The 15836-nt window shown below is 39.0% G+C and overlaps 1 protein-coding gene across 1 annotated transcript in view; it reads left to right on the top strand.

Moving 5' to 3' along the window:
• Positions 1–705: 705 nt before the first annotated feature.
• Positions 706–15836, top strand: part of LOC117550138 (S100P-binding protein-like) — a 31352-nt gene continuing 16221 nt past the window's right edge. Inside the window, exons 1-3 of the mRNA XM_034222477.1 lie at positions 706–808; positions 6693–7363; positions 8567–8700. Coding sequence (XP_034078368.1) covers positions 6695–7363; positions 8567–8700 — 803 coding nt within the window. The 5' untranslated portion in view covers positions 706–808; positions 6693–6694. The remainder of the gene's footprint in view (positions 809–6692; positions 7364–8566; positions 8701–15836) is intronic.

Raw genomic sequence — 15836 nt, 5'->3', positions numbered from 1 at the left:
AAAGGAAAAACATGAAATAGCCTACTATATGACAGTAAACAAGAATACAGTTTTAAAAGGGGAGTGATTTGTAAAATATCTATAAAGAAATAGAAAATCTGTTTACAGTTCTGTTTCATATTATGGGTGTTGAGAGATGTATCCATAGATCTCTTATTAACGTTGCTCTCAAAGTGCACCAGATTGATGCTTTTAACTTCAATATTAAGGGTGAGGACCCTCCTATTAGGAGGTTAGGTCCACTCCCCACTTGTAAAAATAGCACTTTATCCCTGCTTACACCTATAGCCTATGCCGTGAGCTGATTATCGAGCCTTCATTGTAACAGTCGCGGGTGTGTGTGCGTGTGGGGAGTGTTGCAGTCGAAAATTCAACTGTAGCGCTGGTGCATTAATGGGAACCCTATGTTTGAGCACCCTCTATGAAACGCCAAGCTACTCCACAGCACCCCCTAGAGAAAATCTCTGGCGCCGCCACTGCCCTAGACGATATAAGGACAATGCAAAGCAAAACAGAGCATTAATATTTTTTATTTTATGCATCCACATGGACTTGCATTCTCTATTCTCTAAATATAATTAGAGTTTTGTCAAATTACAAGTGACCAGTGTAGAACCGAACCACCACATTGAAATAATAACAATGCGCACGTCAGAGACATTTGAATCCAAACAGCGCGCTCATCGCATTAAAGCCCCGCCCCGTGTGCACGTTATTTTTCCTGCCACCTGTGCGCGCGTCCAAGATATTCAATCGAATGAGATGCGGTGAGCAGGTGGCTTCATTAGCTGGTGGACTTCCGATAGTGGTGAGTCGATTTATGGTGCTATTATTTTTTGCATATCGTGAATACACAATTTAGTTGGATTGCATCAGTTTACCCTAAGGTAGCGCTTATAGTTGACTTTTCGTGTGCCAAATGTTTAGTTTAGCTATCTAGCTCACAGCTATATTTTTCAAAACCATGCTAGCTAAGTAAATGCGCGCCATGTGCTTCTACCATTAGAAAACACCTTTAATGTTAATGACATTTGTTGATACAATGTTGGAAACCACTAAGGGATTAAGTGACGCAAATGTCCAGTTTTACTAAGTGCTACTTATTTGTTTTGTTATCAATAAGCCTAGGCTACTATCTAGCTCAGGGGTGGCCAACCTGCGGCTCTCGAGCCGCATGCGGCTCTTTGCCTAGTTTCATGCGGCTCTTCAGTTCATATTGAATTGTATATGTGTGAGTTCGGGGGAGAGACACTGACTCCTGACTAGTTGTGCACGGAGTACCGATACTTGAAAGGTATACCGCGATACCCTGCCGTTAAAAACGTTACGATTCCTCCGTTTAAGAATGACGGCGGAAAGTACTCCGGTGAGAAAGCGCCGTTTAAATAAGAGCTGTGTGTGTTCAGCGCTCTGCTTCCACTCCCTGCTCTGCAGCGGTGCCTGCAGTCCCGCCCCTCTAAAGCACGCTCAAGTTCCTCCCCGCTCTCGTGCACGCGCTAGCTGCCAGAGCATGTGAGAAAACGAGAAGCATGGCTGCAAGTGGGAGTGCAACTGCCGCTGCGCCTCGGCTTGTTGACAAAAAAGACGCCAGAAGCGAAATGTGGAAGTATTTTAGCTATATCTCTGACAGTGAGGGCAAGCCTACGGACACCACGAGGCCTGTCTGTAAGAAATGTATTAATTTTATTTAATACGAATTCTTGTCATTTATTGTATTTATTGTTCTCATTGTTTAAAGGTTGTGTTATGGTTCTGGTTCTGGTCTGAAATAAAGCACAATAATTACATTTAAGACTGTTTACCTTTTTTAAAGAAAAATAATCGGAATCGCAATTCTTGACTTGGTATCGAAACCAAAATGTTGGTATCGTGACAACACGACAGTTAAACCTGATATTTAGTAGGTCTGTTAAGTATTGAATGCTGATAATTCTGACGTAATTTGGCCGGTCAAAGTTGTTTGGGCTCGGATAAAATTGCTCCGTTACTTTCGTTCCGTGTTACTTTCGTCCCGGCTCTCCCTACGTGTGTATGTGTGGTGTCAGGTGTCAGTATGAGAGGATGACAGCGCGTCTAATTTTGATGTGGCCCAAGAGCCAATCACAATAATACCTGCGATGCAGTGAACCAATCACTTTTTGAGGGGGGGAAACCTATCGTTGATTAAACACTACTATCCAGTGTTTCCCCTACCATTGTCTTGGAAGGGCACTGCACCCCGCCAACGGAGCCCCGCGCCCCCCCCTGAAATTCAAGGTGTTTAAAAAAAATATATAATTTTAAAAAATATATATATATCGCACCAAATTGCAAATAATCTATAACTACTGTCACTTTTCACATTGAACATGTGCTCTTTTATTAAATAAACTAAACGCTTTCATTTGAAGTTGTGAGTTTAGTGTTTTTGACCCTAAGAAACACTGATGCATTAATCAATACCAATAATCCACAGCTCCTCTCTCTGCTCCAGAGGATTTAAAACAAAAATATCCCAATGCCACAAAAATGCATCAGTGACGTGGTTGAAATCTTGTCTCCAGAAAACAAAAAACTGAAACAAGCGGTATCAGTGACTGTGTGTTTGATGTGGCTCTTTGCAGTAACATAGAAAAAATGTGGCTCTTAACCTCTGACTGGTTGGCCACCCCTGATCTAGCTGCTCGTGCTTTGGCTAACGCCAGCTGCGAAGTTCATGCTATGAAAGGGTTGTGGTGGAAAGTAACGAAGTACATTTACTCAAGTACTGTACTGTGAGTATTTATACTTTACTTGAGTGTTTCCATCTAATGCAAATGTTTACTTCTACTTGGCTTCAGTATAAGAGGGTTAGAATGTATGTTTATTCCGCTAAATATATAAATGAATATTATTTATTAAGCTTTATTTACTTTTCAGATGTTGCATTAAGTTTCACGTGATACACTTTTACAGGGTGTCCGCGGGGTCTTAAAAAGTATTAAAAGTTGATAAATCAATTTAGCGAAAATTAAGGCAAGGCAAGTTTTATTTATATAGCACTTTTCAACACAAGGCAATTCAAAGTGCTTTACAAAAAATGAAAGACATTAAGAAAATGGCATCATTAAAAAGAAAAGCTAATAAAAGAAACATTAAAAGAAAAAATACATGGATAAAAGTTACAGTGCAGTCTAAGATATGAATAGTTCAATTAAAAGCAGCGACAAAAAGAAAAGTCTTCAGCCTGGATTTAAAAGTAGTCAGAGTTGCAGCGGACCTGCAGGTTTCTGGGAGTTTATTCCAGATATTTGGAGCATAATAACTGAACGCTGCTTCTCCATGTTTAGTTCTGACTCTGGGGACAGAAAGCTGACCAGTCCCTGAAGACCTGAGAGATCTGGATGGTTCATCATTTAGCAGGAGGTCAGAAATGTATTTTGGGCCTAAACCATTCAGTGCTTTATAAACCAGCAGCAGTATTTTGAAATCTATTCTTTGACACACAGGAAGCCAGTGTAAAGACTTCAGAACAGGAGTGATGTGATCCACTTTCTTAGTGTTAGTGAGGACTCGAGCAGCAGCGTTCTGAATCAGCTGCAGCTTTCTAATAGATTTTTTAGTGAGACCTGTGAAGACACCATTACAGTAGTCCAGTCTACTGAAGATAAAAGCATGGACAAGTTTTTCCAAATCCTGCTGTGACATTAGTCTTTTAATCCTAGATATATTCTTTAGGTGATAGTAGGCTGATTTAGTAACTGTTTTAATGTAACTGTTGAAACTCAGGTCAGAGTCCATGACTGCGCTAACTTTTATACGTTCTGCCTTGGCTCCAAAAACCATTACCTCAGTTTTATCTTTGTTTAATTGGAGAAAGTTCTGACACATCCAGTCATTGATTTGTTCAATGCACTTACTCAGTGTTTGAATTAAGGCTATTAAAAAGTATTAAACGGCATTTTCCAAGGTATTAAGAAGGTCCACAGCAATGACAACATGAAACACCCTTTAATTTACTGAAACAACATGTCGGGAAACCCCCTCAAGGTGGCCCCATGCATAGAGTGCCATAAAATGCTGCTTCTTATTTTAAGTTTTGTTGGCTTGCTCTGCTCTGTGGGGGGGGGGGGGTTGTTATCTGCTGGTGGACTAACTGAGAGATATACAGCAGGAGAACACGCCGTCCACCGCGGAGAATAAACAGAAGGGCAACCATGACAACTAGGGATGCACGATATTGGTTTTTTGAAACCGATACCGATAACTTCCTGCTTCTCAAGACCGATACCGATAATAAATAATATAATATATATATTTAAAAAAAAATTAACGCGATTGTAACGCGATGTGTATTTTTTTTTCCTTGGCCGCCCCGTAGTTTCAGAGCGCATCGAGTTTAAAATACCATCTACAAGCTGATGCTGACAGCCCCGCTCCTGCCGCCCGCTTGTGGCAGACCACACTTCCACGCTCACCGGCAGGCACCGGCAGGCCATCTGGAGGACCGGGAGGGTGTGTGTATGTGTGGCCCGAGCGAGAGAGAGACCTTACGTGCATTGTTGTTGTTAGCATCTGGTGCTAGCTAGCTGCGCTAACGGATATAAGGAGCTGTTTAAATGAAAACAGAGGAGCGACATTTCGCCACAACTGCGCCGAGCACTTGACTTTATGCAGGCAGCCAGACAGTGGGACATTGTACGAAAAGATCGTGGCGATGTTTCAGGTGACTGATCAGGTTCGAAGTATTATAGCTCGTTGCCTTTTTCCCTCCTCGTGGAACTTCTGCATTACATTTGTTACAAATAGCAAGCGAACTTTCCAACTCTGAAACTTTGAAATAGTCCCATACCACCGACGACATGTTTGTTTACTGTCCTGGCTTCACGGCCGCACACCATTTACGTCACAGCCAGGCATGAGTTCGGGAGCGCTGGATTTGTGAAGAACTCCCCTCTTCCTAAACCACTAATACCACAGTACTGGCAAAACGGGAGGAGCCGAGTGAAAAACAAGCGCCCCTCATCCCAATCCACCCACACCGCAGTATTTTTTTCTTTTTTTTTACCTAAAAAATATATTGTATATTATCGGGGCTATTAATACTTTTATCGGGATGACGTCATCATTCCTAATATCGGACCGATAATTATCGTGCATCCCTAATGACAACCATGCTCCGGGGTCTTCTTCGCTGCTTTTGGTGTATTTTGTGGCGGCAGCAGCGCCACTTACAGGCCTGGCATATGTACTACAGCGTTTCCAGCATTTCCAGCGGTCTAGTGTGAACGGTAGTGCTGTAGCGACGCGTCGACTTCAAAATATCGTCGACGACATATTTCCGCGTCGACGCGTCGCTACACACACGTGGGTCACCCAAAGCAACAAGCAGTTCGCAATCGCACTTCAAACACAATGGAGACTGAAACGGCTACCACCTCCTCCTCACAGGATTGCGCACGAAGCCCCCAAACGAAATACTGCATTAAACCTGACCTTCACAGAGAGGTTGAAGTTCATGTGGAGAGGAGGCTTCAGTAGTCTGTCTGCACTCTGTTTAGTTGTGCTATCTTACAATCAATATAGTAAATGTGAGGTAAAGTGTGTCGCCAATGTAACCGGTTAGAACTCGAAGTTGCGATGAGGTCTTAAAATGTATGGAAAGGGTCTTAAAAAAGGTCTTAAAAGGTATTCAATTTGACTTCAGGATTCCTGCATATACCCTGTTTTAACATAATGCATCTCCAAAACTAGATGTTTTGCATCACTTAAAATAGTTTACCAACTGCGTACAATACAATTAAATATATTACAAAAAGGTTTCCCAAAAATTAGTGTTTCAAAACTTTGTTTGTGTACAACAGTAAAATGAAACACTATTATCAATAATGAATGTCATTTAATAAATATACTTATAATAGAGTGCCACAGTGACGCGTCCTAAAACCCGGAAGTAAGCTGCGCATGGGTTCATTCGACAAAAAAGCAATGCAATTTCTCCATAGGATTTTTCGAATCATAAACCTATAGAGTGGTGCAGGGATGACGTATTTTTGTAGATTTATGACCGATAGATTAATTCCGGGTCGGCCTGCAAAAATACATCATCCCTGCACCCTGCAGTACTTCTGTACTTTTAGTTAAGAATACTTTTTATTTAAGTAAAGGATCTGAGTACTTCTTCCACCAATGATCCAAATTCTGTAATGTAATGTATATGATTCTGAAATGGACCTTTTTAGGCATAAAAAGTCATTTTACTTTTGGTTCTTTAAGTCTAATTGGTATTGGTACTTTTATTTTTTTATAGCCAGCTATTTAGGTTGAGACCTAAACGAAGTCTGCATCCTTTTATTTAATATATATATATATTTTATATCGGTTCATTCAAATCATCCGGACAAATTTGATGGCTTTGGATTTTTTTATTTTTTTTATTTTTAAATTTAAGATAGAATTATGTAGGTTTTGAGGATTGCTTTGACTCGATGAGTTTGTAATAAATAATTAAAATGTTGTGTTCAGGGTAAGTCATGCATTCCTTAATATTTATTTAAAATAATGGATCTCATTAATTAAACTTTAAATAAATATTTTTAAACTAACTTTACAAGTAAAACATTGCATTGATTTTTACTTTCAATTGTTGATTTATACTTTTAAAATATTGTTTCTTAATGATAGAAATTATGGTTGTTAACTGATGAACGTATGTTTGTGTTCTTTTTCAACAGAAATGGATAAAAACGCGAATTCAACAAACTTCATTTTCACTATGCCCGGCACTGACAAGCACTTTAAACCTCTCTCTAAATATTCCCGGATGGTCGCTTGTGAGCAAAAGACAGATGTCAATGACCCAAGAAAGTCTGAGTCAAATCCATTTGTAAATTTTGAATTTGAATTAATAAACAATTCTGACAAAAGAAAAGTAGAGGACTCCTGTATTGGCGACAGTTATGAGACTCCAGCAAAAAAGACCTGTATTCAAAATGATTTGTCCCCTGACCTGGGGTACTTCAGCCCTCCTTCAAGAGCAGATTCAGTTTCCCCTTTTTCCACATCTTTTGCTGTCCTTTTAAATGACACAAAAGATGTGAGCAAGGAAACAATTGAAACTGTGAGCTCTCCGCTGCAGTTAGAGCAGGTGGAAGGTAAACCCCTGTCCTTAGGAGAGAGGGTGGACAATGGGACTGTTCTGCACAGATTGACGTGTGATGGGGCAGACTCAAAGCAAACTGTGGTACAAGATGAGGGTCCCGTGGAGTGTTTAGAGGGTGAGGTTGAAGATGCATGGAACATTGGTTCCTCTATTTCGAACTCATCCATGTTTGAAGCCACACCCGCTGGAGAGGAATTCACTCTTGACACTTCATACGAGCCCTCATTACCCCTCCAAGTTCAGGTAAGCTGTTTCACCAGTAGGTATAGAGCAGGGGTCGGCAACAGGATCCGGACCCAGACGCCGACCTATACGGACCCGGACCTATAATCAATACATTAATAGGGGATTTAAATTTTGACGGGGCGATTCTATTTTTAAGCGCCGCCGACAGGGGGCGATAGAGACGAGTGAGCGATACAGGGAGAGAAACACAGAAGAAGAGATGAGAGCGCGGCAGAGAGAAGCGGAGAGGAAAGTGTGAAGAGAATAATTAGCGATACAGGGAGAGGAGAGTGAACAGGCGTGTTAGCGGCAGACAGGGAGAGACACATAATGACACATGGCGCTCTCCAAGAAGAGGAAAGGGGACAGTGAGAACAGAGCTTTTAACCCCGAGTGGACGGACTCATTCATGTTCATCCTTCCCACTGGGAGCACAGAACCAGTGTCTCATTTGTTCAGAGACCGTGGTGCTCATTAAAAGTGCCAAAACGCCACTATGAGACAAAACACAAAGTGTTTGACCAAACATTCCCTCTCAAGTCAGAACTGAGGTCACAAAAAATAAGCAGTCTCAGAGCCCGATATGATCAGTCCACCAGGATCAAAATTAAAACTAAATATCGTTCCAGGGCATACAAGGGAAAGAAAGAGAAACTTTAAAACTGTTCAATTGTTATGATGTGTAAAGACTGATATTGTTCTATAATCGTCTGAAACTGTTAAGTCATGATGTGAAACGGTTAACAAAGAGAAAGGGAAACTCAAGCTGCTGCTACACTTTATTTTATTTATCTAAAATGAAGCACTTTTAAGATGCACATATTTTCAAAAGATATTTTATTTATTTTCTCTATTTTATTTTTAAATGCAGCCCAAGAGGAACATTACACATATCCACAGTATTTACTGTATATCTGTATAGTTCAATGTTAATTGACAATAAATATTGTTGTTTTTGAATTGTACTTTCTTTATTTGATTGGCAGTCAGTTGTTGATTACATGCAGACGTTGATAAAGCTACAGGCTACTTCAATATATATCACACTAATTCATGAAGCAAGTTAGACATTTTGATGTTCCGGACCTTTGCATGGGGAGATTTTCTCTAACTGGACCTCGTTGAATTTTAGTTGAATACCCCTGGTATAGAGGATGTTGTCCTGCACACATCGAGCCATGTTTGTTTAACTTAATTACATTTTACTTATGCTTTTTCAAGGTGAAATCCGTAGTGGTGAATCCAAATCGGCGCACGGAAACGGCAGCACCCACTAAGGTCATCGTACCCATCAAATGGAGCGCAGAGGACAACAGACTTTATGCACCTGCAGTCAGCAGTGCCAGCACTCAAAGGTATGGTTGTACCATTTGCTATATATAGGGGGTGCCATATGACCGTATTATACAAAATGTTGAGGCTTCTGCCAATGGCTTGGTGTTTGTCCTTGATGGCAGTCTCATATTTTTCCTGTCTGCCTTTTTTTTTCACCTGTGTCTACAAGCCCATCCTTATTTATATATTTTTACTATTCCTATAGATTAATGTCTTAAGCAGCAGGTGTCTTGTATGGTTAAGTGAGGTTAAGAATAGAGTTTACATGATTGTTTCATTCTGTTATGTCTTTCCTACACACAGCATGAAGAAAAAAATGAAACTCGTGCAGAATTCTTAGACATTGCGCTGACAGCCAAGTCCATCTGAGTATGTTGACACATTTTGTATGATCCTTCAGGGTTCGTACGATCATTGAAAACCTGGAAAAGTCATGGAAATTCAAAATGCAAATTCCAGGCCCTGGAAAAGTTATGGAAAACAATATTTTTCCCAAAGTTTTGGAAAAGTCATGGAAATGTAACTAAAGTTGAGTCAAATATAATTTACTTTTTATCTAATCGCCGAAATAAGCTGCGGTCGCGAGCTGTTATGTGCCTCATGACGCGCATGGTGTTATTTTTTAATATATGAAGCGCGAGCTGTGTGCTCGAGTCTTCCTGCCTGTCGGCTGAACTCTGCTGCTCCGGGATGAGGGTCAGCTACATTATCTACGGTGCGTTCGTTAACTGTGCGGAGTCACTGTGGCACAGACTGAGCCGCTGGTGAACAGCTGTTAGAACGGGCCGTTCAAGGGTTCAGAGCAGAGCGTGATGTGCACTGAAAAGTTTTTCTGTCGCAATATTATTTAAGGAATCGTTGAGCTAGCTATCACTATCTGCTAACGTTAGCTTTAGCCTTCGTTTTCTAATAGTTTTTTTCATAGGCTATAAACAGGTGGTATAAGTATAGATATTGTGCTAGAGTAAAAGTAGAAGTACTCAGATCTTGTACTTAATAAAAGTAGAAGTACTCAGATCTTGTACTTAATACAAGTAGAAGTAGAAGTAGAAGTACTCAGATAAGTAAAAGTAGAAGTACTCAGATCTTGTACTTGAGTAGAAGTACCAGAGTGTAGGAATACTCTATCACAGTAAAAGTCCTGCATTCAAAATGTTCCTCAAGTGAAAGTAGAAAAGTATTCTCATCAAAATATAGTGAAAGTAGCGACAGTAAAAGTAGTCATTGTGCAGATTGGTCCATTTCAGAATAATATATGATGTTTTATAATGATTGATCATGAAAGTGTTCTCAAAGCTGGTAAAGGTGCAGCTAGTTTGAAGGACTTTGTATACTGCAGGGTAGCTTGTGGATTTACTCCAGTTGGAACTAAAGTCTGATTTAAGACTTGATTATATTCACATCATTCATCCACATCTGTAAAGTAACTAAAGGTATTAAATACATGTAGTGGAGTAAAAGTACACCATGTACCTCTGAACTGTAGAGGAGTATAAGTACAAAGTAGCAAAACATTGAAATACTTAAATAAAGTACAAGTATCTCAAAATGTTACCCACTTATAGTACTTGTTGAGTTTATGAACTTAGTTACTTTACACCAGTGGCTATAAAGATAGAAAGACTAAGCCTTGCACAGAGGCATGAAAATACATTTTCAAAATGCTCAACAGTGCTGCCAAAATTATAAACTGACTGCTACACAATTAAAATAAATGCTTTTATATATTTTGGATATATCGGATCCTTGTCACCTTTTTCATACCTGATGAGTTTGCATGCCTGACAACAGTTGCTTCAGCGTGTAGAAGCTAGTAAGCCTACTATTTGATTTATTTTAGATAGGCACAACATGTTTCATATGCAGACCTTATTTTCCTGTTCCATGTTAAAATAAAACATTTTCAGTGGTCATTTTTTTTTGGTCATTGAAAATTAGGTAAAGGTCATTGAGAAGTCATGGAAAAGTCATTGAAAATCATTGGTGAAAAAGTGTATGAACCCTGATCCTTAATCTGCAGTTTTAATCTATAGATTAACACCACTACCACTATGCTAGCAGATTTAGAGTGCATCCGGAAAATATTCATACCCCTTCACTTTTTCCACATTTTGTTATGTTACAGCCATATTTAAAAATGGATATCCCATAATGACCAAGTGGAAAAAGTTTTAAAATATATTTTGTAAATGAATTAAGGCGAGACACCCCAGGTGAATTGGGTAATTTTCTCCAGTTAATTACTTACAGTGAGGCAATTGTCTTTTGTATTACAAGTTTTCTGAAATAGCATGTTTAAATATGCAAATTATCCATGATCTCATTAAATACGCACATATTTGAACACATTTCAAGAATCGAAATCTGAACTTTGGATAAAGCCAGGTTCAAAATTCTTGTTTCATTTTGTAGTCATATTAGTATCTAAGGCTTTTACAGAAGGGATATTGGATATCTCTTTTTATCACTCCATAAATCATAAAATACAGCCCTAAAATATCAATTTTCGCCATGTTTTTAGGTATACAATGTTGTATAATTCAGGCTATGAATGATATATGAACAAACCCTTCTGTAAAAGCCTTCATAATATTGATAGGAATATAACTGGAAGGTTTGGTGTCTATGTGCTACTGAAGTTGACATTTTCGGAGTAGGAGAAAAAACTCAATTTGAGAAAACGACCTTTAAAGATTGCAGTGAGGCGCTAGCTAAACCCTCCTGTTCTTTGGATGACAGCTTGCGCATCGACGCACTCCGTGAAGGTATTTCATGTTCGGGGTCATTTGTTTTTTGTATAACCTTGCTTCGTGCAAGTGACAATTGTTGTCGTCTTCTCTGTGAACGTTTTTTTCGCCGTTCTTTTGAGATTTCAATTTCTAGCGGAACGCTAACCAGGAAGTGTTTTAGCACACCACGTGACGCATCTGAACGAATCACGTTGTCAGAAATTGACACCAGCCAATGAGATTTCGTTTCTTGGTTTAAGACCCTTTTGTGCTTTCACGATTGGTTGCTGATACAAAGGAAATGACCATATTTGGATCCAATGAGATTGTGCAGGAGAGACACAGCTTTCCAACGATATCTCTGTTGACATGGTGCACACAGCGGTCGCGGTACTTTATGTTACGTTAGAATGCTAACTTTTAGTGAATTTAGGAGAAATCTACAGACGCAAATAGACAAACTATAGTAAAAAATAAACACTTAAATGTGTATTTTGTACGTTTTCCTTCCAAAAGCCTGAAAGAAAACATGTTATAGAATCAAAATAGCACAAAATCTCAAAATGGACCAGTACTTGAAAAACGATGTTTTTGCCTGCCGTGTCTCGCCTTAACAAGAAAAGACTCATATAGGGGTGCAACAACTAATCGACTTAATCGATTAAAATCGATTACCAAACTAGTTGCCAACTAATTCAGTCGTCGATTCGTTGGTGACGTCATCACGTGTGTTTTACGCGCCGTTAAGCTCCAACGTTATTGGTCTTTTTATCGGTACTGGAGACATTTAAAAAATATATGTCATGTATTATTGCTACAAAAACATTATATCGCAGTCTTAGTGTCGCCAACTCGTTTCTAATATGCAAAAAGACAAACAAATGCGTCTGATGTATTTTCGATCAGACGAGATCTCTCTCCCCCGTCTGTGTGCGAGGGGGCGGGGCAGTTTACACACACGCGACTGCTACATGCAGCAACACACGGAGGAGATGGCGGAGAAAACTCGCTCCGAGGTTTGGTTAAACTTTACCTGTCTCGATGTGGACAATGCCCGTTGGCAAAAGTGCAATAAGAGTTTAGCATGTAAGGGCGGTAACACAAGCAATTTGTCTAAACATTTAGCAAAAGTGCTCCACATTCAGACGGAGGAATGTACCAGGTTCTACTGTCTTTCTAGCAGCTCTGTAGCTCCATCCACGAGTAACGTTTCCACGTCAGGTGTTATGTATGCTAGCAGCAACACACGGAGTTAACTCAATTATACAAACATGGGTTAATGATTAGAGGTAAGAGTTATTTATTTTGTTAAAGTTTCAGCTATTCTGTTCACAGTTCTGTCATCAGATTATTTAATACGATTTGTTAAAACACTGTTGTTTCTTTTGATGTGAAACATTATTTATTTTATTTAAATAAAAAGCAATGTTAATTTTGTGCAAAATGTGTTAATTTAATAATATATGTATTTTTGAATCAAGTATTCATCTTTATTGTCTTCATTGTTAGTTTCCACATGCCGAAAACAACCTCAAGCTAAATCTAAAAGTGGCTAAATAAGAGCGTTTGAGAAATTGTTTAAGGCATACAGTAATAGTCGATTAATCGTTTCATTAATCGATAGATTAATCGATTATCAAATTAGTTGTTTGTTGCAGCCCTAGACTCATATCACATAAGTATTCACACCCTTTACTCAATACTTTGTTGAAGCACCTTTGGCAGCAATTACAGTCTCATGTCTTCTTGAGTATATGATGCTACAAGCTTGGCACACCTATCTTTGGGCAGTTTCTCCCATTCTTCTTTGCAGATTGTCTCAATCTCCATCAGGTTAGATGGGACGCGTCGGTGCACAGCCATTTTCAGATCGCTCCAGAGATGTTCAATCGGGTTCACGTCTGGGCTCTGGCTGGGCCACTCAAGGACATTCACAGACTTGTCCTGAAACCACTCCTTTTGTTATCGTGGCTGTGTGCTTAGGGTCTTTGTCCTGTTGAAAGGTGAACCTTTGCCCCAGTTAGGCCTGTCACGATACTTAATTTTGTTGGACGATACATTTTCCCGGAAATTATTGGGGTAAAACGATAATATTGTCGACACCGTTGTAAGACCATTTTAGACCACTGACATAATGATAATAATAATTCAAGTACATCCTTTCAAACATAACTTTTTATTGAACATCCAACATTGCAAATGAAATGTGAAATAATTAGGTCTGTCAAGTTAACGCGTTAATAAAAAAAAATTAACGCCACTAATTATTTTAACGCGATTAATGCTAGTGGAGTACTTCGTGACCACAGAGTGTGAACGTTGTGTTCAGCTGTTTTAGTTCTCCAGTGAAGGGGGGGGAGTCTCCCTCCGCAGCCGGTTGGAGTAGTTTTGGCACAATTCCGTTGTACAGACCGACGTTAACAGCAGCCCTGTCTGTGCACACGGAGACCGACTCTGTCGTCCGGTGATCTAGCCGCCTTCTGGAAAAGCTTCACAAGTACGTCGGTACGCAAATGCGCTTTGTGACACAAGTGATGGTATGCATTTCAGATTACGCACATAACCTGCGTACCAGTTATGTGTTACCTGTACTACAGCAAAAGTATTCTCCGTCGGGACTTCCTGCAACAACACCACGCTGTTATCTTGATTCTGATTGGCCAGAAGACATTATCAAAGATGTTCTATTGAGAAGACGATCACTACGTGACAAAAGTTTTCAAAACCGTTTCTGGTCTTCGGTATTTCCAGACAAGTGGCTACTGAAATCAATCTTACTAACTGCCGTTACTTACCGCCGTTAACGCGATAATTTTGACAGCACTAATATGTAACGCGATAATTTTGACAGCATTAATATATATATATATATATATATATTAATATATATATATATATATATATATATATATATATTAATATATATATATATATATATATATATATATATATATATTAGTGCTGTCAAAATTATCGCGTTAACGGCGGTAATTAATTTTTTGAATTAATTGCGTTAAAAATATTTAACGCATTTAACGCATGTGCAGAATGGCCCGCCCCATACGTGCCACCAGTGGCAGCGCCAGGGTATGGCTGGGGTAGGCTACACCCATACCAAGAAATGGCTTTGCCCCACCATGAAAAATGATGTTAAAATAAGCAAAATAAAGTCTGCCAACTCGTAAATTGCACAGACAGCAGTTAGTAAGATTGATTTCAGTAGCCACGGTTTTGAAAACTTTTGTCACGTAGTGATCGTCTTCTCAATAGAACATCTTTGATAACAGCGTGGTGTTGTTGCAGGAAGTCCCGGGAGAATACTTTTGCTGTAGTACAGGGGTGCACATAACTGGTACGCAGGTTATGTGCGTAATCTGAAATGCATACCGTCACTTGTGTCACAAAGCGCATTTGCGTACCGACGTACTTGTGAAGCTTTTCCAGAAGGCGGCTAGATCACCGGACGACAGAGTCGGTCTCCGTGTGCACAGACAGGGCTGCTGTTAACGTCGGTCTGTACAACGGAATTGTGCCAAAACTACGCCAACCGGCTGCGGAGGGAGACTCCCCCCCCCCCCAACACGTAATGAATTAAGACCCCACGGTTTGATGATTGATAGGTGTGTGGGTTGTCTTTCATTTTGACACGCAGAAAAATGTTATAATAAACATGGATACTGTATGTTAAATGGATATATTTGCCTTCTTTCATTTATCTTTCCATTCCCACAACAATATACATAAATAAATGACATATTTTGGACATAGTTCGAATGGTGATTAATCATGATTAATTAATTTTTAAGCTGTGATTAATCTGATTTAAACATTTTAATCGTTTGACAGCCCTAATATATATATATATATATATATATATATATATATATATATATATATATATATATATATATATATATATATATATATATATATAAGCACTAGGGTTGTAACGGTTCACAAACATTTCGGTTCGGTACGTACCTCGGTTTTTAGGTCTCGGTTCGGTACGTTTTCAGTACAGCAGAAAAAATTCATCACAAAACATAACATATTTAAAAAAAAATATTATTAAACTGTGAATAATGTATTCACTCAAATAAATACAAAATATAATAAAATAAACATTAAGGTGCAGCATTTCGATGAACTGAAATAATCTGTATTTGAATTTTACTGTACTAGTACTCGCAAAACATAAACTATTAGTTTTGGGTTTTTAATTATTATTAAACTATGAATATTCACTCAAATAAATACAAAATATAATAAAATAAACATTAAGGTGCAGCATTTCGATGAACTGAAATAATCTGTATTTGAACTGTACTGTACTAGTACCTAAGCAGCCAGTTTGACATTATGACTTGCTTGTCATTGTATTTTCATGTTTTTTTTAAATAAAAATGAACTTGTCCACATTGCTTGCC

This window comes from Gymnodraco acuticeps, unplaced genomic scaffold (assembly GCF_902827175.1).
Source record: "Gymnodraco acuticeps unplaced genomic scaffold, fGymAcu1.1, whole genome shotgun sequence".
NCBI lineage: Eukaryota > Metazoa > Chordata > Actinopteri > Perciformes > Bathydraconidae > Gymnodraco > Gymnodraco acuticeps.
The sequence above is the reverse complement of the archived record's forward strand: the minus strand, read 5'-3'. Positions and strand labels throughout refer to the sequence as shown.